We start from the raw sequence: 22,506 nt of genomic DNA on the forward strand, positions 1-22,506 counted from the left end.
TTCAGTATACTTTTATTTCTAATATTAACATTTGCAAACATTGAGGATAAAAACATGTTCAAGCCTTATCTTTCCTAAAAAAATCAAGAAAATGAGATGCAAAGAGAAAAAAAACAATGTCCAGAATTGTTTATATTTTTTACCTCAGCCGTTTACGAGGGTTGGCATAAAAGGGAAAAATATAATGTTGCAGTGCTCACAGATTAAATAGTTTGCTTTTAACACGGATTAAATAGTTTGTTAGTGGCTACTATTTCTACCTTGGAGGTTATATTACAGTTTTTTTAATCAAATACTACTCTATGTGTACATTTTTTTGGCTATCTTAAGTCAATTATTTAAGTTTTGGTTGGATATTTTATTTCTTATGTGTCGAGTTTAGATATTTGAAAACTGTGTCTCGAAATATGGTTTTAGAAAAGATATAGTGTCACTAATATGGGACTAGAGAGAGCAGTTGTTTTCTTGATAAGAGAACGAACGGAAGGTCCAAAGTGAAAAAAAAGCTGCGTGATTAATGAGAGTGAACTGGAGATTAGCGGCGGGAAACACTGCTTTAAGAGCGTACTATAGCAGCGCACGCGCCGCATCTTTACTGCATTCTCCATTAATTTCTAAAGGTGAAACGGAAAAAAAAGGCAAGGAAAACAAAATATCATACGCCACCACCTCCGACTCCGAGCAGAGCTCCACAACAGTTTCCACCCCTTTCGCTTTTTCTTTTGTCCTCCACTCCACTTCCCCTCCTCACGAGAGGAGAGAGAGTGCGTGCGAGTGCGGAGTTACTCGGGGACTGATACGAGCGAGCAGTGGTAGCGCGACGCCAGTGAGCGGTGGTGGAGGCAAGTGGAGGATTCGGAGCTCCGGGATCTCCGCTTTCCCCCATTCGAGGTGATTCTTTCTTTCGTTTCTGTTAAGCTTCTTGGGCTGGTGCGGTTCTTGCTTTCTTGGGGATGCGCTGGTTTCCGCTCGTCTTCGTTAGGGTTTTTTTTTATGCTTTTGTGTGGGAAAGATCTGAATGCGGGTTGGGTGCACTTCCGGGTAGCGAGTGGGGGATTTCGGGTGCGGTTTTGGGATTCTGCCGCGGTGGGGGAATCGTGGGATTTAAGCAACGTAGGCGTAATTTGGTGGGTTGTTGTTTCCGCAAGGGAGTAATGTCTAATCCGGTGGATTGAACGGCACTTTAGTGTTTGGACAGGGTGGAGTTCGTCCTACTCCCAGGAGTTGCTTCGCTTGGTGCTGCACAGAATTAGCGCGGAAGCAGGTTGGATTCTTGGAACTCTTTGGATTGAAGGGAAATTCTGGTTTCCTTCAGCAACTTAATCTTTGTCCTTTTTAAATAATGAAATCTTTGTGCTGCCTGTAGGTGGAGTGTTCTCTGCCCTGAAATCTGCTCACCGGGTGCCAGGAAACAGGCGGTTGAAGAGAATTGCTTGGGAATTCGCCAAGACGCGACCAAATCTTTGCAGGTGCTTGTGCACTTGTTATGCTGAGACTGAATGGAGGCGGTAGATAAGATTGCCGAGCCCAAAGACCCTTTGGTGCTCACTGCTCGGAAGGTTCAGAGCTTGGAGCCACCAATACCGATAAAGGCGTCATGGAAAGGGAAGAACTCCCAGCAGCAAGAAGAGAAGGATTTGCCAGCTGATGGTGAGGAGAGCTTCCGGAGCCTGGATTCCTCTGATGAGGGCGGCCGGAGCTCCTTCTCTGGAGCTAGTCACCCTCCAGAGCCTATTGATATGGATATTATGAAGACAGTCTATGTTGCAATTGACGAGGAGAGGTCCGAGCCACCGGTGAGTTTAGTGCGAGGAGTGTCGATGAAGGGGCCTTTCATGGATGACCTCTCGATCCGTGTCGCAGGCACAAAGGCAAATCTGGTGGTAGGTGCCGAAGGTTTGGCTGAAGAGAGGAATGTGTCTGGTTCTGCAGTGGCATCAGTGGCCACAGCACGCTCATCTCAGGCTACCTCTTTGCCTCAGGACTCCGAAGAGAAGGAGTGTGTCTGGGATGCTTCACTTCCTCCCAGCGGCAATGTCAGCCCTCACAGTAGCATTGACAGCATGGGTGTGGTCACTGCCATGAGCACTCTTAACAGCTGTGCAAGCACATACAAAAGTGAAGCTGTAGCTAGTGAAGGAATGCTCACTGTGGAGAGAAACTGTGAAAGTGTAAAGGGTGTCCGAGGCGACTTGCTAGAAAGTGCAAAAACTAGCATGAGTCGAGCAAGTGATAGCAGTGGTGTTAGTGATGACAGCAGCTGGAGCCATATAACTGGAGGTGCCAGCAAGCCTCACAAGGGGAATGATCCTAGATGGAAGGCAATTCATGCTGTACGAACTCGAGATAGCGTGCTTGGAATGAGCCATTTTAGACTACTCAAGCGTCTTGGTTGTGGTGACATTGGCAGTGTTTACCTCTCCGAATTAAGTGGAACTCGGTGCTACTTTGCAATGAAGGTAATGGACAAGGCATCCTTGGCAAGTAGGAAGAAGTTAAATAGGGCTCAAACTGAAAGGGAAATTCTACAGCTTCTGGACCACCCATTCCTCCCAACCTTGTATACACATTTTGAGACCGACAGGTTCTCTTGTTTGGTGATGGAATTCTGTCCAGGTGGCGATCTGCATACTCTGCGACAGAGACAACCAGGGAAACATTTCTCAGAGTATGCTGCAAGGTAATATATACATTAAGCATGATTTATTCTTCAGAGAAATATAACTTGTTTGGAGTAGAGTAGATGATTTCTCAACTCCCTGTATGACTGAATGCCTATTATCTCATTTTATTCACATTCACATGCAGAAAGAAAATTCTATTAAATTCACCTGTAGAAAGAAAATATTATTCATATTCCTGAATTTTTTTAATCTAATTTACTAGTAGCTTTACTGACGGACTGATCTAATGTTACTGTCCTAGTCTTATTGGGCCTTTTGAAGAATCTAACTTTGCCCAGTTATGCTCTCTGCAAGGTGCAACATTCCCGAATAGAGTCTAATAGCTTTTGAGTGATGTGTAGAGAACAAAGTGCGCCTAGGTAGGTATCCTTAAATGTTTCATGAATCACTTTCATGGACTAAAAATTTTGTACGCCAGGGCCCATGTCATGAGTAGCATCAATAGATATTAGGCCATGCTAGATTCTAGTTTTGTTACATTTGTTTTACAATTCAACAGTCACTTGTTATGTTGAGTAGCTTATACCTTCTAGTAATTGCAAGCACTAACATGGAGTGCTCTGATTTTGTGCAGATTCTATGCTGCAGAAGTACTTCTAGCTCTGGAGTATCTACACATGTTGGGAGTTGTCTACAGGGATCTGAAACCAGAAAATGTTCTTGTGCGTGATGATGGGCACATAATGCTTTCAGATTTTGACCTCTCCCTAAGATGTGCAGTCTCACCTACACTCATCAGAACATCAGCTTTCGATACTGATCCCAGAAGAGCGGGTGGTTCTTTCTGTGTACAACCTGCTTGCATGGAACCTACTTCAGCGTGTATTCAGCCTGCATGCTTCCTTCCCAAATTATTCGGTCAGAAGAGCAAGAAAAAGATTAGAAAGACAAGGTCTGAGTTGGGACAGAATGTTGGCACCCTGCCTGAGCTTGTTGCTGAACCAACGTCGGCTCGGTCGATGTCATTTGTCGGGACTCATGAATACTTGGCCCCTGAAATCATCAAAGGTGAAGGCCATGGAAGTGCTGTTGACTGGTGGACCTTCGGCATCTTCCTTCATGAGCTGCTGTTCGGTAAAACCCCATTCAAGGGGTCAGGAAACCGTGCCACACTGTTTAACGTGGTTGGTCAGCAGCTAAAATTTCCAGAGTCGCCGTCCACAAGCTACTCTAGCAGAGACCTCATCAGGGGGCTCCTGGTCAAGGAACCACAGAACCGCCTAGGCGTGAAGCGGGGGGCGACGGAGATAAAGCAGCACCCCTTCTTCGAAGGCGTGAACTGGGCTCTCATCCGGTGCAGCACTCCACCTGAGGTCCCAAGACCCGTCGAGGCCGAGCTGCCGGTGAAGTATGGCGTGGCGGAGGCGATCGGGAGCAACAGCAAGAGAATAGTTGGCGCTGACGTGAAGTCAGGCGGAAAATACCTGGACTTCGAGTTCTTTTAGAGTAGTGCTGCCCCAGTGGTGGCTATTGTTTGCATGCTGTTGGTGTATGGTCAGTTTGATGTCGTGTGATTCGATGTGGTGGTTTGTGTCTCAGCATCGATGCAAAATTCTCAGATCTGAATTGGCCAGAATTAGATAGATGTGTTTGCCTGCTAAAGTCTCCTCATTCTGCATTTCTGTAGTGATAGACTCCCTCTAAAGCTCTGAACTACTTGTTAACTTGTGCAGAAGTAAAACTGAAACCAGTAAGGATAGCAAAACGTTGTCATGATCAAACAGATGCAGAAATATGCTGTAACAGATGAGAAATGCATCGTCCTTTCTGCTTGCTTAATGCTTTGACCCTTGATGAGTTCGGGAAGTGTCCCGGTAACCGGTGCTGTGCATGGCTGATGCGCCCGCCCGCCGCCCATGAACTTGCTTACTTGCCGCCGGGTTGCCCGTGCACCCGTGACACGGTCATTTGAGGCGCACATGGACTGGACCGGACGCCGTTTGGTGATTGAGGCTTTCATTCATCAGGAGGGTTAAGTCGCGGTTGTGGACTTGTGGCTTTCATTGGTTTGGCTAATGGGGCAGGTCCAGACGCCGTTTGGTGCTCTCGGTGGGCGTTCAGAGAAGGCGCGGTTTGTGGCCTGACTTGCCAAGCCGCCGACCGGCCGACGGCGTCGCTGGCAGGGAGAGCTACCTCGCTCCCACCGGTGGCATTGATGGAGCCGATCACGAGTTCTCCAACGGGCAAATTAACGATCGCAGCAGCGAAAGCAACAGACGAGCAGGTGCAGGCCATGGATCACCTCCGGTGACGTAGAAAACGGCGCTGGAAACAGACGCCATGGATGTGTCCTCTGAGCACGCGGCGCGTAATCGGCAACGGAGACCAGGACCCGCCGAGCACCTGTGGGCTGTGGCATCGCCCCAACCGCAAGCGCATCACCTCTTTTCGCGGCGTTCTTCGCCGGCCAAGTGCGCAACCCAGCAAACGCTCCTCTCCTCCTGAATCCTGAGCCGGCTGACCACCACGGTCCACGGCCTTCGCCTTCCCGACTTCCGCGCCGCGCCGCGCCTGGCGAGGAAAAAAGCCTCCAGCAGTCATCTGATCCAGGCCGCAGAACTCGGACGGACGGATCTTGGTGCCCAAGGGGTGGACGGTATTTGAAATACCGTCCACCCCCGGTAGGTAATCTGGAACAACGACCACCCTCAGGATGCCCAGAAACGCCTCCCCGGCTTCATGTCGTGCCTCGCCAGGGTGCCGCCGCTGTCCGGCAGTCCCTCACGTCCCGTGGATCCGTTGCACTTCCTCTCGAAGGCCTCGCGGCCTGCTCTCTCGCGACTCGCACGGCACGAACGGCGGCGGCGGCGGACATGGAGAGGACGATGTGGCACGTCGGCGTGGCCTGAGCGACCGAGCCGTCGACGCCGGCAGGCACAGGCAGTGCCACCGCGCGTCGCTGAGGTCACTCATGGAATGGACCCGATCACCGGTGAAGGACGGCGCCGGAGACCAGGCCCGCTGAACGACGAGCGCGTGTGGCATCTCCAAAGGCGTATCACTTTGGATCGCGGCGTTAGCTGGCGCTTTTCGCCGGCCAAGTGAGCGGCCCACCTCTGCATCTCCTGAGCCGGCGGACGCCGCCCTTTTGTTCACTCCCTTTTTCGCCGCGCCGCGCCTGGCGAGGAAGAACGCCTCCTGCAATCATCTGATCCAGGCCGCAGAACTCGGATCGAACGGATCTCGGGTACCCAGGGGGTGGACGGTGAAATACCGTCCACCCCCGGTCGGTACCTGAAACAACGACCACCCCAGGAAACGCCGCCGCCGCTTCATGTCGCGCATCGCCGGAGCGCCACCGCCGTCCGACCGTCCCATCGCTGCCCTATCGCGCGCGCACGTCGATCGAGGGCCTCGTATGTACCTTTATCTGTCGAGAAGACAGGTGCAAGAATGGTGAGGACGGGATGAGCTGCAGAGATAGAAGGCGCACGGCGCGAACGGAAACGATGACTCTTGTCAAAGGAAGGCTCGCCGACGGCGATGGTGGTGCTGTCGGATACGGCTAGGACGGCTTGACATGGATGTTGCAGTGAGCATCCCCGGTGTTCGTTGGTCTGCCGTTTGTGAAATCCGCCGGGATACACTTGCTCCGGCGTCGCCCGTGCACCGTGTGCGTTCGTGGTGCACGGCGACGACGACTGGACGCCGCCGTCTGGACAGGCCGTTCAGTGAAGCGCTGCGTGGCCTGAGTGAGAGTGAGCGGGCGAGCGGGCGATCTTCCACCGATGCCGTCGGCCAGGTGCAGACAATGCCGCCACGCCCGACGCCCGGGAACACGGATCACGCAGAACGTCGTAAGTTCAGTGTCGTCTTCGCCTTCGATCTGGTTTGCCGAGCGGCCGCTGGCTGGCGGCTGGCGGCTGGCGGCTGGCTGCTGGCTGCTGGCTCGCCTTGGCTCCGCGTGCACTGCTTTGCGCCGGAGGGACGGAGGGTTTTTGACGCGCGGTGCCGCGGTGGCCTAACTCGGACCGATGTGTTCGCATGACAAGGCTATTGAGGGTGCATGTTTGTTCAGATAGCACGTACTTTGTCAAATATTTCACACTTCAGTCTTTTCCGTTCTACATCTTCGTAGCGTAGAGACCTCCACGTTTGAACTAGAAATGTTAGATTTCCCACTGGAGCATGTGTTTTTTCGAGAAAACGTCTCACTGGAGTATGTGTCGATGGGTCTCCCAAATTTGTTCCCTCTTGTTTGGCTTTGGACCCAAATTACTTGTGTCGAGTCGAGACTGGAGACCGATCCTTTCAAAAGGAAAGGAGACTCATGTCAGCACGTGCTGTATGCATCCCAGATCGATGAAAAATACAGTTCAGGTGTTTAGCAAAAAAAAAAAAAGTTCAGATGGCATATTGGTTTACAGAGTTATAAGCTCAGTTTGGCATGCTACGAACTTGGGTAACCGAAGTTTAGAGCAGTCAATTTTTTTTTTGCAAATCTGGGGGACTAAATCGCAAATTGGGTGAAAATGACAACCGCAGCGGTGAAAGCGGGGAAAACTCCCCAACAAAAACGCCGATTCGCCGCACAGCAGAAACAGAGAACACGAGTACGCAGCCTGAACAAAGCTTCCTCCACCGCTGCCTTCCCTTCCTCCGGCGCGCCTGCTGCCATGGGGAAGAGGTGGCTCCCCCTCGAGGCCAACCCGGACGTCATGAATCAGGTACTCCACCTCTCCTCCTGCTTGGTGCCTTGGTTCCGCTTGCGCCTCCGCCTCTCGGTCTTCACGGCGGGGGCCCTGACCCTACACGATCGGTGCAGTTCATGTGGGGACTGGGGGTCCCTGAGGACGTGGGGTTCTGCGACGTGTACGGCCTCGACGACGAGATTCTCGCCATGGTGCCCCAGCCCGTGCTCGCCGTCATCTTGCTCTATCCCCAGGTGATCCCCTATTCCTAGTTGGACCTGCGCTTGCTGAGGTTGCTTGAATCGCTTGCGCGGAGGACCTTATTACTTTGATGTTTTGATGGGCAGGACCGGATCAAGGAATCCCAGGCTTCGATTACCTCACCGGTGGAAACCAAGGTGAGTCTGAATTGTATGAATGTATGGTTGTTCAGATAGTTGGTTTCTATCGAAGATGCCCAACGCCTTTATTGATACAAAGCAGTTTATTCGGTGGAATTAGAGTTGCTTGACTGCTTCTCACTGTAGATGCAGGGAAAGTGGCAAAATGATATTTCAAACTTGTATGTTGATTTTTCTTGTGTGATTGTAGGTGAACATCAATCAGAATGAATTTTTAGTGTCTGCAGTTCTGTACATACTGTTGGCGTATACTTTACATTACTTATCAAACTTATTTATGAATGGTACTATTATTAAAATCTAAGCATGTTCATTCAGGTTTGTTGATATTTCTTCTTTCTTGTAATAAAAGTCTCCTAGTTTTATCTTTCTGGGGTGGTTAATACACATCAGTGGCTAAATGTTTTAATAGATTTGAGGTTGTTATAGTTAGAAGTATCAATAGGTAGTCAAATCAGCTCAGTAATGATGCATTCTTAGCACATAGATCAAAGGTTTCAGTTTCATCAAATACGTGAATCCATGCGTGAGATAAAGCTGGTTTAGTTTGTATGGCGTCGAATCATGCAGGTGAAACTTAACAAACTTGACTGCTGGGTTATTACTGAACTTTGTTAGCTGTCAAGAGTATAGTTATGCTTTTTTTTTCCCTCATTAATCCTAAAAGGCTCAAAAAACTGAAGCAGGAGCCCAACAAGAAAGTATATTTCACAAGACAGACCATTGGAAACGCCTGTGGAACAGTAGGTATTATTCATGCACTGGGGAATGCTGGTTCCAGAATCAAGCTAGGTATTTTTCTTTTCCTCTTTCACGAATTTTGAGCTCTTATTTAACTTTGCATCTACGTGTTTGGTTGTCTTAGAATAATCATATAATATGGGAGGTTATTTGATGAAACTCCAAATGTACATGAAAAGTGAAAAATAATCGCCCTAAGTAATCCCACATACTTGGTTTAATCGTGCAAAATTATCAGTCTAGCTGCAAAAAGACATAGCAATGTCCAGCTCAATTTCTTCGGTTAGTATTGCAGTCCATTTGGTCACCAACGTGCAACAGTACTTTGCAATGCTCTAAAAAAACAAACAGTAATTTGCAATTATGCATGATCCTTAAGGGTTAAGAGCATACAATCCTTCAACAGCAATCCTTTTACTGTAGCTATCTTTCACTTGTGGTGAGATCTGATCAGCACTTCATTTACAGGCGAGGGGTCATATTTTAAAAGATTTTATAAACGAACTGCTGACATGGATCCAGTCCAGGTGAGTGGTTCATATGTTACAATTTCAAATGCTTCCATGAAGAGGGATTGCTTCCTATGTTGAACTAACATATTGGGTACTTCATAATTTCAGCGTGCTGCATTTCTTGAGGAGGACCAAGAAATGGAAGATGCTCATTCTGTTGCTGTTTCTGCCGGTGACACAGAGGTTATTACAGCATGTGCCTAGTACATTAATATTTGCACGAGATGTATGGGTTTTACACATGCTGTTACTTTCTGTTGCCACTTGCCAGTGCTTATTAAAATAAAAGTGTGATTTCCAGTTATCAGTGATCATCTGGGAACTAACTGCTAAAACCATTTTGCTCGTCTAAAAAAACAGTTCGGTTACCAGCCAGAGCTGCAGGTTTGCAGCCCGATTTTCTGACCATTGGCCCATATGCCATGTTTTCCTTGCCATCATGTGATTGCATTTGTCATTCTAAATATGTGCATTCTGTGGCGAGTTTTGATGATAATATGTCATTGAGTGAGAATTGAGCATTTTTCATTTATGCACAGTATTCTGAGTAAAAAGGATTGTTATTGAAGAACTGATAATCACAATTAATGGAAACTTTGGTGGAAGATGGCCTTGAGCTTGTTGCATCTTTGGTTGTCATCTGACAGATCTTATTTTACATTGCAGGCCAAGGATGGAGTAATTGAACATTATGTTTGTTTCTCTTGTGTCCATGGTATGTAACATACAAACGCCTACTAAGACACCATAGTTGGAATTTTAGCAAATTCCCAACCATTAATCTGCTAACCCTACCTTTTTTTTTATCCAGGAGAACTTTATGAGCTTGATGGAGGTACCTCGGGGCCAATACCTCATGGCCCTTCGTCCCCTGATACCTTGTTGCAGGTAAATTGATCCACTCATGTTATTTCTTTTCATCAACCATTCTGCATTCAATTTGATGTTCTTAGCTTATTACATGGGAAGACTTGATGGCTGCAAAATTTATACATTAGACATGAGATTTTCTGTCGATGGCTCTTTATTTTCATTAAGACATGTGGATGGTGCTTATGGTTTTGGACATCTTTGTATGCAGGATGCTGCAAAGGTTATAAAAGCGAGAGTTGCACTGTATTCTGAGTCAAACAACTTCAATGTCATGGCTCTTTCAGTCAAGTAGTGATTACATAGCTCCAGAGATCAGCCCTAGAGGTTCCCGTTTGCTGCAACCTCACTTGAGTTCATCGTAGTTAGTATTGTTCTCTTGCCTTTGTTTCAACATTTCGAACATGGGAAAACGAAATAAGATGGCGACCGCAAAGTTGAGCTAGTTGGTACCCACACTTTGCGCCTGTACATAGAAGATTCAGATTTAGAGAACGGCATTTTATTTGCGAACTTTCTGAAGAAATGCATGATGATATGCTAGATACTACTAACGGAAGTTGCGCGGCGGTGATGGCTGCGTCCATCCTCCCACCTCCGTGCCTGTTGAGACATGCCGACGATGCCGTTCCGCTGTAGCCTGGCGGGCGGACCCCAGTAGTGAGCAAGGTTCAAAATCATAGCACGCCAGCACATTACGGACGGATTCGTGAGTTTTTCAGGATCCCAGCTGCGGTGGCCTCAGAGTCGCCAGGTTGTTCGTCTTTGGCATCGAGTAGTATACGTGTTGAATGACTGGGCTCGAGACACATTCATCCAAATTTCCAATCAGGCTGGTCGTCTGAACTCTGCGAAAGCCTGTACTGCTGGTTGTCTGGTTCGCCGCTCACCGCCCATATCCGCCGCTCGTCTGGGACTTGTCACTCAACCTCGTCGCCTTCCGGCCAAGATAAGTCGTCTCCTTTCCCGTCGTAAAGATAACTAATCTCTACACGCTTTTGTCGTTTCTGTTGGGGAAAAGATACATAAGCAAACGCTCTCATGACATTAATCGAGTGCGTGGCCTTGTTGCCACAAGATAACACTTGTCAGCTGAGACCCATCACCCTTCGTGTTCTCGTGCTTTTCATACTCGCTCGCACCGTCCGGTGGTAATTGGTACCATGACCTACGGCAACGGTGCACAGATTATCTCCAAATACAGATAGCAGCGACAGTTTTGACTCTTAGCAGATCCTGAACACTGCGTTTTATTCCTCATTATAAACATGACATCCAAACTAGACATCCACCGTGCAGTACATCCGATCCGCCACTCCGACCAAGAAGAAACGCACTTCTTACTACACAGCAGGCCCCCGGACACATGCACGTACAAAGCACAACATATCATAACGACTAGCTACGGCGACCCGAGACGCTACGGCAGCGACCGTAGGCAGCCATGCCGCGCCGGCGGTGGTCGCGCGCCGCCGCCGTCCCGCGCTGCCGTCCACGTACGCAGGACGCGCGCGATCCACCGCTCGCGTATATGCTCCTTCCTCAAGACCCCTGCGCCTGGTCGATGCGGTGCTGCGCCGCATCCTTGATGTCGCGGGCCTTGGACGCGAGCCGCGCCTTGGCGTGGTCCAGCTGGTCGGCGCCCGGCGGGTGCTTGCCCGTCAGGTACTTGTACATCCACGAGAACACGGAGAGCGCGGCCACGCCGAGGCCGCCGGATGTGACGAACCCGGCCGCCATGAGAGCCAGCGTGATGGCCGCCGGCACCAGCACCGGGCTGAAGATCACCAACACGGGCGTCGCCACGGTGAGCGCAATCACGGTGCCGGCCAGGATCAGCCCCGACAGCACCAGCATAGACCCGCCGGCGGTCGCGGCAGTCGCCGCCTTCAGGGCCGTCATCATGGCGCTCTGCCTCTGCTGCGTCTCGCCGCGCTCGCCGCCCCGGTGGAGGTCGCCGTAGCCCCCGCCTCCTCCTCCCATCGCGCCCCGGTGCTGGTCGGCCATGATAAGATAATCTACCGCGTGCCTACGCTGCCCAAGAGCGCTACAGCCGCTAGGACTACGAGTGAGGTGGACGAGGAAGAGGGAGAGTGCGGTGTTTATAGCGGGAGGGGCGCGCGTGGGGATGCGCGGAGGCGCGAGCTCGCGCGGCCGCGTGGGACGCATGCGGGGCTCGTGTCGGGCGCCGCGCGACACCTGGGGTGGTGTCGCGGCACTCGCCGTCTTATGCCATTTCCCTGAGGCGATACGTACGAGGTTTGTGTGGACGACCGACGCCGTTGTTGTTGGATCGGCCGCTCGACGCCGGTGGCAGCGGTGGAGGCCGAATCTGGCGTGGGCCGCGCTGTGCGGGCCGTAGTAATTTGAGCCTTCTCGCCTTCCTCTGTGTTCTGTAAGGGTGGGGATTCTGTCGAGTGACGTGGCAGGCCGACAGTTCCATTCCAACGATTTGTGTGCCCGTCGGCCCATTCACCTCAGACCTCATCACACCCAAAAAAGCTGTACAAAATCCATTCCCATTTCCTCCAACAATTGAAGTGTTTGGCATGGGCCGATTGCCTGATTCCGACGCTGGCGTGGAAAGTCAGGAGAAACACTGTGGTTTTTGCGGAGCCTTGAACGCATGAAGACATTCATGGCTAGATTGCAACATGTCCAAGTATGTCTGAGCATTGGAACACGATAACATTACATAAGATTTGGATCAGGCTCAGAACGCCTGAGGTTGGCTAAAGGAGATGATGGAGGTACTGCCGTATGATAAACTTATATAGGTGGTTGTGAGATTGTGGGCAGTGTGGCATGCACGGTGCAAGGTGATTTATGAGAATATATTTCAAAGTCCATTGCCGACATATTGTTTTGTGGAACGGTTTGTAACAGAATTGGAGATGTTGAAATAAGCCCAAAGTCGCAACAATTGGGCAGATATAGATTCCGAAGTGGATACCCCCTCCGCATGGTCTTGCTAAAAATCAATGTTGATGCGACCATGTCCAAAAACTCAAACACGGCAGCAGTGGCGGCGGTGGGGCGAAGTGCTGGTTGGAGCATCAGCTGTGGTACTGAATGGGGTAACGAATGTCGAGACAACGGAAGCGCTGGCATGCAAGAAAGACCTAGCACTAGCAAGCGACCTACTCATTCAGAAATTCAGGCTAGCGAGTGATTGTGCTAGTGTCATCAAGAATCTCCAAGGAGCTGGCATGAGCAGCTATGGACAGGTTATCCGGAAGATCAATGCAGGGAGAGGAAGATTCAGGTCGTGCACGAAAGCAGAAGATCCAACGTCGATGCACATGCGCTGGTCAGGAGCTCGATTTATAGTCAGGTCAGTAGATATGTGTGGTTTCTAACACCACCTGTGTTTGTAATTCGTACTCCCGGAACTTTAAAAAAGGAGGAGAGATCTAAAAAAGGAGACCTTGGAAATTGAAAAGTTGTGACTATCCAATTGAAAAGTTGTGACTAGGATTCTAGGCAAAAGTTAGACAGGAAATCAACGGTTCGAAGCCGTTCAAACAATGCTAGCGTGGCCACATTAGGTCGGTCACCTCACCTATAGGGCTATAGGTTAATCAGCATGCTTACCCTTTCAGATGGAATCAATAGAAAGCTAGTAACTAGTAGCATCAAGCTTTTGCTGGTCCCCTAATCACGGCACTCTCCCAGTCAGGCAGTCTCCCTTCCCTTCCTACCAAAGTCCTCAACTAGCCCACTTCCCACAGACCCACACTGCTCGAAATTGGCCTGCCTGATTTCGGCGGTGAATTTTAGCCAAATTTGTTCCTCCCGGTTTAAAACTACTCTTGGAGAGCATTGTTGGTTGCCGCCGGATCCCCTATTGGCTGCAGTCCAACCATTCCTTTGTCCTACTATTTGTCTATGCAATGAAGATTTGAGGTGCAACCTTTTTCCACTTCAAAGTTCAATCCAAGCATGCCTTTGTCTCTTCCTTTTTCCTTTTCAATATTCCTTTTTCCCTAATAAAAATACTTGCACAGCACATCATTCCTCATGGGCCACTATTCATTCACAAAAACAGTGGCCTACTTTTGCCCCACGACCTGTACTAAATCAGGTGCCATACACATCGGCCGGCAAGTAGAGGATCGATGATGATCACACGCACCTTTTCCCCTTTTGATCCCACCTTTCCACCCAGAATACCGAACAAGTTGGAAATCCATCCCGTATACTATACTATATACTCCGGCCCATCAAAATCCACTGGCCCCAACTCCAGCTGTTGCGCAGCACGACAACACTGTGCTGGATGCTGCCTGGAATCGGTAGTGTGGTGTGGTAATCTAATCTAATCCTTCCGGTGTGACGATTAACTGACGGAGGTGACGGAGGCATGCTTATCGCGATGTACCTTGTCTTACGTCGCGGATAAGCACGGGGGCCTCAGATTTTTATTGTTTGTTAGGAGTAAAGACGAGAGGAGGCTCCCGCTTCTTTCGTTGCTTGCGTGCTGCGTCTTCTCCCTCTCGTCTCGTCTCGTCTCGTCTCCAGCACAATCGGCAGCGCAAAGCGGGGATGGCGACGCTGACGGCTGACGCTCTCGCGCCACGCCCCACACCTCGCCCACTTGCTCCGTCCACCGAGGCACCGAGCTATCGGCACTCCATGACTTCTTTTCTCTTATATTTTAAGAGAGGGATTAGTTAAATCTTGCTGCCGTGAGCAAGCAAAGCCTTCTGCTACGTGGGAACCCGGCCCTGGAATTTCGGTTTCGTTCAGGGGGCAGATTTCGACTTCGTGTCATGAGTTCAGGTCACTGTTCTGTTGACTTGCGCTCCTGGTTAGCCGCTGGATATTTATCAGATGATGCCGCTGCCGCACTCATTGGTATTGACAAAGAACAAAGCGGATTGTTCTTCTTAATCTCATCGCCTCCCTACACTTTTTGTACAATTTTTTTGAAAATCTTATGAGCAGATCAAAGCTCTCCCCACACCACTGTGACAAAAGTGACAATGACGCAAACACTGAACGGAAAATCGTTGGGGGCCCGAAATTCGCAGCCAAGACACTTGATTACACACTGCTTCTTTCCACTTGCGCGAGTTGCACGGAGCAACAGCGCCTTCCGGAAGAGCTCGTCCGGACCCCAGTTGCCCCGGCCAAGTTGCTCCCGAGTCCCCAGCTTATCGCATTCCATCCTGTGGAGCTTTCACCGGGATGCGCGCCCCACCCCCGCCGTCGCATTCGCGTCGCCCGTCGCGCAACGGTGCAAGCGCGACGCCGGGGCCTTGTCTTGTTCCTTTGCATTTTGCTGGTGGATCCGTCGTGGCACCACGCCCCCATTGTCCCGCCGCGCGCCCGGTGGATGCGGATGGCATGAGTTGCTCCGGGCGGCGCCTAGATGACCAGCTGGTGGACGCGCGGCGCCATGGCCGCCGGCTCGGCCGCGGCGGTAGGGAACCATGGCTGCGCCGGCCGGTTGAGCTGGGAGGGCGGGGGCACCAGGGCCATGGCCATGGTCGCGGCCGCGGCCTCGCCTCGCTTCCGCCGCTTCGGCGAGCCGCTCGTCGAGCAGGAGGACGAGGAGGAGGTGGAGAAGGACGAGTCCGACGAGGTCGCAGGCTCGGGCGACTGTCTCTTGTCCCCGGCGGCTGCGGCGGCGGTGGCGGCCGCGATCTCCGAGCCGATGCGGAGCGGGAAGTTGAGGAGCGCGCGGGAGCCGCGCATGCGGTAGGCGGCGCGGTCGTAGGCGAGCGCGGCGTCCTCGGCGGTGTCGTAGGTGCCGAGCCACACGCGCGCGCCGTTCTTTGCCGGGTCCCTGATCTCCGCCGCGAACTTGCCCCACGGCCGCTGCCGCACGCCCCGGTAGTGCTTGCCCCTCGCCACGCCCACCGCGGCCTCCCCCTCCCTCCTGGGCGTCGCCGCGTCGCTGCTCGCGCTCGGCGTCATGGGCTCCGGCGGCTCCAGGAGGCCGAAGCCGTCGTAGGAGTAGGAGGAGTCCGGGGACGGGAGCGGCTCGGGCTTGACCTGCGCGAAGGAGCCGTCGGGGAGCCAGCCGGTGGCGAAGGCGTCCCGCAGCGCCTCGAACACGACCATGTCGTCAGCGTCGTCGGTGCGGAACGGGAGCGAGCCGCTCCACTGGTCCGCCACCAGGCTTCCGAAGCTCTCGCTCCGGCGGCACGCCGGCGGCTCCTCCAGGAGGTGCTGCCGGATGGTGTCCAGCACCAGCGCCTCCGACGGCTCCTCCAAGAGGTGCTCCCGGATGGTGTTCAGCAGCATCTCTTCGCTCTCTGTTCCGGGCTGGGGCTGGTGGCGAGCGCCCTCTCTGTTTAGCTGAGGAAACCCAAGTGAGCTGTGGTGTGGAGTGATCGAGTTGAACGGCGAGTTTTCAGCAGCGGGGGTGGGGTTATATAGCGGGAGGCGGGTTCACACGGGCGTCGCGGTTCGTTGAACTTTCCTGCCCTGGATCCACGTGATGGAATGGGGTTTCCAAGGGTAAAATAATCGCGGGTCCAGGCCCAGTTAGGCGACGCTAATGCTAGCGCTAATTCTAATCTAGTACGTACTCGAGTAGTGGTTTGCAGGGGAGGCCGCTTGGCGCTTGCTTTCCTCGCCCGGCCGTTGGTTGGGATTAGCAATCTCGTGGCTGGTGGCGGTGTGGCGTCAGCGATGAGGTCGTCGTCAGCTAAGGTGGTGGCCTGGTGGGGCGTGGCCTCTGGCCCGGTTCATCCCGTCGTTGGCGCGCGGGGATCGCGATCGTGTCGTGATGTCGTGCGTGCCGCGGCGCCTGTTGGGCCCGTGCCGTCTCGCAACGCATTCCTTTCTAGATGGGTCAAGCCGAGCTTCTCGCCTCGCCGGGCGGCATCGCATATCCTCCTCGCCCTCTCGGGTTTATTCACACAGCGATCCCGTGATGACCCTTTTCCATCGCTTTTATTGCTGATAAAATCAAGCTCTTCGAATCGGGTCTCTTCATTGTCTTGATTAGCCAGCTGACTTGTGTAGATTACACCGAGCCCCTGCATTTCTCTCGTGCTTACTTTGACGACGCCCAGCCAGCGAGATACCGGTGCTCCGTGGGAAATTCCTCCGCCGTAGTAACCAGATAACAGTGAAGGGAATCGACGACAGCCGGAGGAGCACTGACAAAGTGACAAGACCCAATGGATCTGTCTTCAATGTGGTGGCCCCGAGGCTTTGCCGTCGCAGGAAGAAATGGCGTGGAAGTCATGTGGTGCATTGCTTCTAGACCGTCTCGTGGCTGCACCCGGACACGAGAGGATAGCGACCGGGCACAGCTTCACTCGGGCCCCCCGAAGCCACGAGGAGAGACAAAAAAAAATTAAAACAGTAGAGCTTTGAACGCAGGAACAGAGTACTACCCTGCATATGCAGCTTCTGAGTTCTGAACGAATGTGTAGCTTGCCTTTCACTTGCTGAGCGCTTTTTTTTTTTGAAAAAGGACACTTGCTGAGCTTCTAGTCTAGTAGACAGACACCGGCATCTAGAACCCAGCCACAGGCTCGTAACGTGATCATGGAGGACGGGTGATCTGAAATTCTGGTCCACCGTTACATGCACGTCGGTCTAATGCCTCAACTGTATATCACTGGGGGTGGAAACGCTGACAGTTCTTCGATACCACCGATAATGTAGCAGTGACAGCTCAACTTTTTGTAGCAGCGTCGCGCCAATGGAACTCTTGCCTGCTTACACAAGCATGTTATTATCCGAGCATTTGTTTAACAGCGGAGCACGTGATTTTCTCCGGACCACGACTCCGGAGGGGGGACGCATCAGCCTTGTGGAAGTCGCCGAAAGCAAGTGGTACGCAGAGGGTTTTGTTATGGCATCTGATTGCCACACGCCTGTCTCGCTGTCGCTGATGAGCGGAGCGTAGCGTGGCTAGGCGTTTGTCATGTTATAGGAACCGTGCGAATAGGTAACACTGCAAAATCCAGTAGCAGAATCGTATTCCTATATCAGTTTATGAAATGGCACATGCACTTATCAAGGTCCGCAGAAAATTTTGCTCAGTGGATAGTGATCATTTTCTTTAGTGATCCTTTGAAGCTGCTAGCTTATAAGGTCTGAAACCCTGATTCAACACAAAACCGGCAGTTGATAGCCTGCTTATCGAGGCTGATCACGACAGCCCTTGTTAATCAGTCTAAGGATTTAGTAATTGGATGTCATCGCTGGACACTGAATCGAATCTGCTCGTAGCCGGATCTCCTCCTGCTTCCACACCCCCAGATCCCCACAAACAGGCTGTTGGTTTCCAACGCAACACCCCGATTCCTGGCCATGCCACAAGCCACAGGTTTCATAAAGAAACCCTTTTGAGTAGTAGCATAGCACTACTCCGCTCCAGAAAACAGAAGGGTTAGACTAGTCAAAGGTCAAGGCGGACTTTGACCGTGGACTAACCAAAGCGGCAGGCCCCCCTGTCTCGGCTCGAGACGGGGAGGCGGACGGAGGAGGATATCCATCGGATCGAGGTCACGGGCGCAGCGAGCAAAGACTTTGGCCTTGTCGTGCGTGCGGCAGGCGTCAGGGTCCACGTCCGCCTGCGGCTGCTTCTCGGCTCCTTCCTTCCCCGTTCCGATGCTTCTGCTTCTGCCCGCGATCGTAACGTAAGTGCTGCTGGTACAGCAGGAACAGCGCTTAGTGCCGTCGCCCTCGTCCGATCTGAAACGGACGCCCCGTTTTGACTTCAGATCGTATTCAGGGGCGATCGGTCACGTACATGCAGATGTATGTAGGGTATAGTACAGCCAAGCGACTAGGGGAAAAAGGACCTTCCACTCCTTTTATCTTCAGAAGCATCTTTCTTTCTTTCTTTCCCTGCGGTCTGCAAAAGCATCACTATTTTTTGGCCCGGGGAAGAGCAGTCCATCTTGTCCACGGTCTTCCCCTAGACTTGACTGCACACTTGGGTTAATGGCCATGCTTAGCTTTGCGGCGAGAATGGTCAAGGGCCCATGACAAGGACGGCGTTTTTCTATTCGATCCGGATGCTAGTGCGACCTTTCCACGAATGATCCAAGTTGGAAGAGTGCACTTCTTCGTTCTCTGCAACGATGCACGGGCGTATGCTAGAGGTTCATGGGAAAGCTTCGAGCGAGAACCTGCTCGGCGCCTTCCGCTCTGCTAGCGGCCATGTACGATCGACGTGCCGTTGACGTGGAAAACTGGAGCGAACTCGATCTGCGACGGGGTATATAGCAAGCTTGGATTGCGTGTCAATTGCAAGGTAAAGGTACAGACGTACAGTGATCCTATAAGACAACGAGTTCGGACACGACGATCAAGTGTCACAGAACCCCCACGTCCATGACCATGAGACCTGACCCTGTCCCTGAATCCCTGATCACGACGGTCCTGTGCTGCTGTGCAAACGGAAAGCTCCTTTCTGCAAAGCCCTTTTCACACTCCGCATCATCAAACCGTTTCCGTCTCCTTTGCCCCGAGTCCTGAACTCCTGATGGTGACATGCATGGCTCTCGGCAGCCAGAGGATTGGGATCGCCGGTTAAAAAGCTTCCTGTGAGCAGGTCAAGTACATGTGCAGCTTGAGGCAGACCGGTGCACTGCACACTGGACTAGACGTGTCCAGCCAATGAACCAACGCAAAGCCAAGCGTGCGCGCCTCTTGATTGATTCTCAGGCTCGTTTGGTTCGGCCATGGCTTCTTCAGTGAAGCAGTTTTTTTACTTCAGTTTGTCTGGATGGAAAAATATTTGTCAAAACGGCTTCTCCTATCTGTGTAACATGGATAAAAATGATGAAATATCTATAATGCCCTTATCTTTTTACTTTTTACTTTTCCCTCTTCTCTTCCCATTTCTTTTTTTTCTCTTCTCTTTCCTCCTGTGTTGTCTTTCTTCCTTATCTGTTGCACCTCTCCTCCAGTCCTCCACCCCCCGCGCCCCAACGCTCGCCTCCACCGTGCGTCCCAACGCCCGCCGCCTCCACTGCACGCCGCAGCACCCGCCGCCAGCCGCCTCCACCGCACCGCAGGCGGCCGCCTCCACCCCGCGCCTCAACGCCCACCGGCGGTTGCCGCCGGCCGCCACCACCCCGCGCCCTTGAGCTCGCTGATGACCAGCGCCTTGCTCCACCCATTCGTGGCGCTGCCTCGCTCGGCCTGCGGGGTCCTCCCAGGGACAAAGTTGGCAAAGGGTGGGGAGGAGCCGCGGGGAGCTAATTTTTTTTGGCTCCCGCTCCATGGAATGGCTCCAGTCAGCGGCATTTGGGGAGCTCCGGCGGCGAAGCCGTTTACTAGCTTGCCGTTTGGCAGGACTTCGGTAGAAGCCATCCACGAAGCCGGAGCCGAAGTCCTGCCAAAGGCACCCTTAGCATCATTCAGACTTTCAGAGTCAGGAAGGGAAGCGGTGAAATCCCCCCGTCTTCCGGCAGTCACCTTCTCCGATTGCGTGCGAGAAGCCCCTCGCGTAGAAGAGGAAATGTACAATAGTGTTTGCACGAGAAACTGGAGTCATGGACGTCTACATCGACCGTCTCCCTGCCGTAGAGCCTCCAGTAATCTGGGTCCTTTTTCCACGCTCCATTGAACCGAAGTGGAAACGGCTCCGTTGCTGGGATTAGGATGACATGCTGACAGGCCGTGATCGCACGATCATCTCACGTGTGCAGGCGAAGACTTTTCTCTATCCTTCTTCCATTCCATGCCGTGGACCATCAATCATGCGTAGTATGTAGGGGTGTTAATTTATGGGCACGCGACGACAAACGCTTGAAACTTTTGCACCAACAAACAATCCACAAATTAGGGAACGGAGACGGGTTGGCTGGTGGTGGCGGCAGCGTATGAATCTGGAGCCTATCATTACGTTCTTCAGCTCGGAGACTTTTCAGACGCTTTCATTTTTGCACTATAAAAATTGCACCCTTTTTCCTTTAAACTCCATATGGTTTGTTGGTGTGTAATGTTTTCTCGTGAGTTTTCAGACTCAGAGAGGATAAAGATTGGCGTGATGAAATCCACAGGGGCGTGGCGCCAAGTTGGCTGTCCTCGTTGGGTTCATTGCATCCGGGCAGGGAAAACGAAAGCCCCCACCTGAATGGAAAAGCATTTCCGCGCCAAAGTCATAGCCCTTCGCACGGACAATGTGAGCCTCTCGTGCAGCATATAGCACGTGTATAAGACAGCAGATTCCCCTGATGACTTTGGTGCCAGCACTACTTACGTAGAACCGGCTAAAAGTGGCATTTCTACTGTAAAAGAAAAGCTTAAGCTCCCTTTTTTATAGCATAGCATGTGTGATATCTGGACGGCCTTGTTATTCAAAAAGGAAAAAAAACAAACAAACTGAACGGCCTTTCCTCTGGGACGTGATAGCGAGCCAGACTACTGCTGGAGGTGAAACGAAATGTTTCAGACACCCCTATTGTACTATAGGACATTCGTTGCTTATAAATTGCACACACGATTGTTATGCGTGAGATAAATAAATGTACAGTGTAGCCACTTGTCCCATGAATATACAGGCTCCACGCTCCAGCTGGCCACTGCCCCAGTGACTGCCTGCCCGCGTCAAGCCATCAACCAACGCATCTGCATCTGCATGCAATGCACACAAGACACAAGAGAAGAAACGCATGCCACTTTCAGAAAGCGGACGAGGCTTTCAAGTTTCACCTCGTCCAGATGCCTTGAACCACAGTTGCCACCACCACGTCAGGATGTCAGGACTCGGGACCAATGCCAAGTCCCCGGCGTCGCTTTGCGCTTTTGTGGCCTGCAGCTACCAGTGCTCCTCCGGTAGCATCCACCAAGTGTGGCTCCTGCAAGTGCAAGGCTCCGAGCGATCCCTTCTTGCTCGATGACCCGAGCGGCAAATCCAGCGGCTGCCGTTTCTGCTCGAAGCCTAATCCTGCGGGCTATTTAACTGCAAGTTGCTAGATTATGCTGTTTGGTTTTGTTTGGCTCCTGGAAAGAGCCAGCCACTGATGAACAAGTGAAGATAAGATAGGCAATGTGCAATGGCTTGAGTGGGCGCACCGGGCACCTCTCGGCAGGGCAATACGCAGAGAGCCGCCGTTTTATAAAGAGAAACCGTTCGTGTTTAGCAGTGCACGTGTCGCCTGTGAATTCGTAGAAAGATGCAGCGATGCTGATGCTGTTGGTTGGTTTCACGGGCGTATGATTCCATATGTTTGTTTCGCCAAGCACCTGCAGAATCAGACACTCTCGCGCGTGATACTGTCATACCTTTTCTTGATCTTTTCAGATTCGTTTACATAGGGTAACAGGGATTTTTGTACGTTCTTGAGACGATTTTCAAAGGATCAAGACATTCCTGGGCTCAAAATAATTTTTGGCTTGGCTGACGCTGTTTCTTCTTCTTTTTCTTTTTGTGTTTTCGCGGGGGAAGACTGAGCGTTTGTTATGGGGAACCCGGTACCCTTTTTTTTTAGCAGAAAGGAACTAAGCATGGAGCTGCAGCTGGGCCCGAGAGTCCTTGGGTCATGCATGGCCCGGTGCGAGCGAAGGAACGGCCCACCATATTCCAAGAGGCTCTACTGTGGCCCAAGTTTGTGCTCCTCTGCTCCGGGCTCGTTCTATGTAATGGGCTAAATGGATCGGTCAACTGGCCTCCTGGGCCTCACTCGCGTGACACTAATTGCAGGCCCAGTGAGTCGTTACATATCGCGACTCACGAGCGCAT

At 51.8% G+C, this 22,506-nt stretch overlaps 4 protein-coding genes across 6 annotated transcripts; 2 read left to right on the forward strand and 2 right to left on the reverse strand.

Annotated features, from left to right (window-relative positions):
• The first annotated feature begins 659 nt into the window (after positions 1 to 659).
• LOC117864242 (serine/threonine-protein kinase D6PKL1) lies at positions 660 to 4,463 on the forward strand. Of its 2 annotated transcripts, none has more exons than XM_034748274.2 (4): positions 660 to 891; positions 1,188 to 1,264; positions 1,367 to 2,680; positions 3,259 to 4,463. In XM_034748274.2, exons 3-4 carry the CDS (start codon positions 1,500 to 1,502, stop codon positions 4,127 to 4,129), a joined length of 2,052 nt encoding a protein of 683 aa, XP_034604165.1. In that variant the 5' UTR covers positions 660 to 891; positions 1,188 to 1,264; positions 1,367 to 1,499; the 3' UTR covers positions 4,130 to 4,463. The 2 variants fall into 2 exon arrangements, with proteins under 2 accessions (XP_034604165.1, XP_034604166.1); XM_034748275.2 differs by having other exon boundaries at positions 1,199 to 1,264.
• A 2,727-nt stretch (positions 4,464 to 7,190) lies between these two features.
• LOC117862548 (ubiquitin carboxyl-terminal hydrolase 3) lies at positions 7,191 to 10,382 on the forward strand. Of its 2 annotated transcripts, none has more exons than XM_034746040.2 (9): positions 7,191 to 7,351; positions 7,450 to 7,569; positions 7,663 to 7,713; positions 8,400 to 8,508; positions 8,926 to 8,984; positions 9,078 to 9,152; positions 9,636 to 9,684; positions 9,781 to 9,857; positions 10,051 to 10,382. In XM_034746040.2, the coding sequence occupies exons 1-9, from the start codon at positions 7,301 to 7,303 to the stop codon at positions 10,132 to 10,134; spliced, it is 675 nt and encodes a 224-aa protein (XP_034601931.1). In that variant the 5' UTR covers positions 7,191 to 7,300; the 3' UTR covers positions 10,135 to 10,382. The 2 variants fall into 2 exon arrangements, with proteins under 2 accessions (XP_034601931.1, XP_034601932.1); XM_034746041.2 differs by having other exon boundaries at positions 8,403 to 8,508.
• An 865-nt stretch (positions 10,383 to 11,247) lies between these two features.
• On the reverse strand, positions 11,248 to 14,548 carry LOC117862549 (uncharacterized). The gene has a single exon (XM_034746042.2). The coding sequence runs from the start codon at positions 12,309 to 12,311 to the stop codon at positions 11,382 to 11,384; it is 930 nt and encodes a 309-aa protein (XP_034601933.2). The 5' UTR covers positions 12,312 to 14,548; the 3' UTR covers positions 11,248 to 11,381.
• A 151-nt stretch (positions 14,549 to 14,699) lies between these two features.
• LOC117864796 (ethylene-responsive transcription factor 2) lies at positions 14,700 to 16,211 on the reverse strand. The gene has a single exon (XM_034748887.2). The coding sequence runs from the start codon at positions 16,089 to 16,091 to the stop codon at positions 15,210 to 15,212; it is 882 nt and encodes a 293-aa protein (XP_034604778.2). The 5' UTR covers positions 16,092 to 16,211; the 3' UTR covers positions 14,700 to 15,209.
• Positions 16,212 to 22,506: the final 6,295 nt, after the last annotated feature.

Source organism: Setaria viridis, chromosome 7 (assembly GCF_005286985.2).
Source record: "Setaria viridis chromosome 7, Setaria_viridis_v4.0, whole genome shotgun sequence".
Lineage (NCBI taxonomy): Eukaryota > Viridiplantae > Streptophyta > Magnoliopsida > Poales > Poaceae > Setaria > Setaria viridis.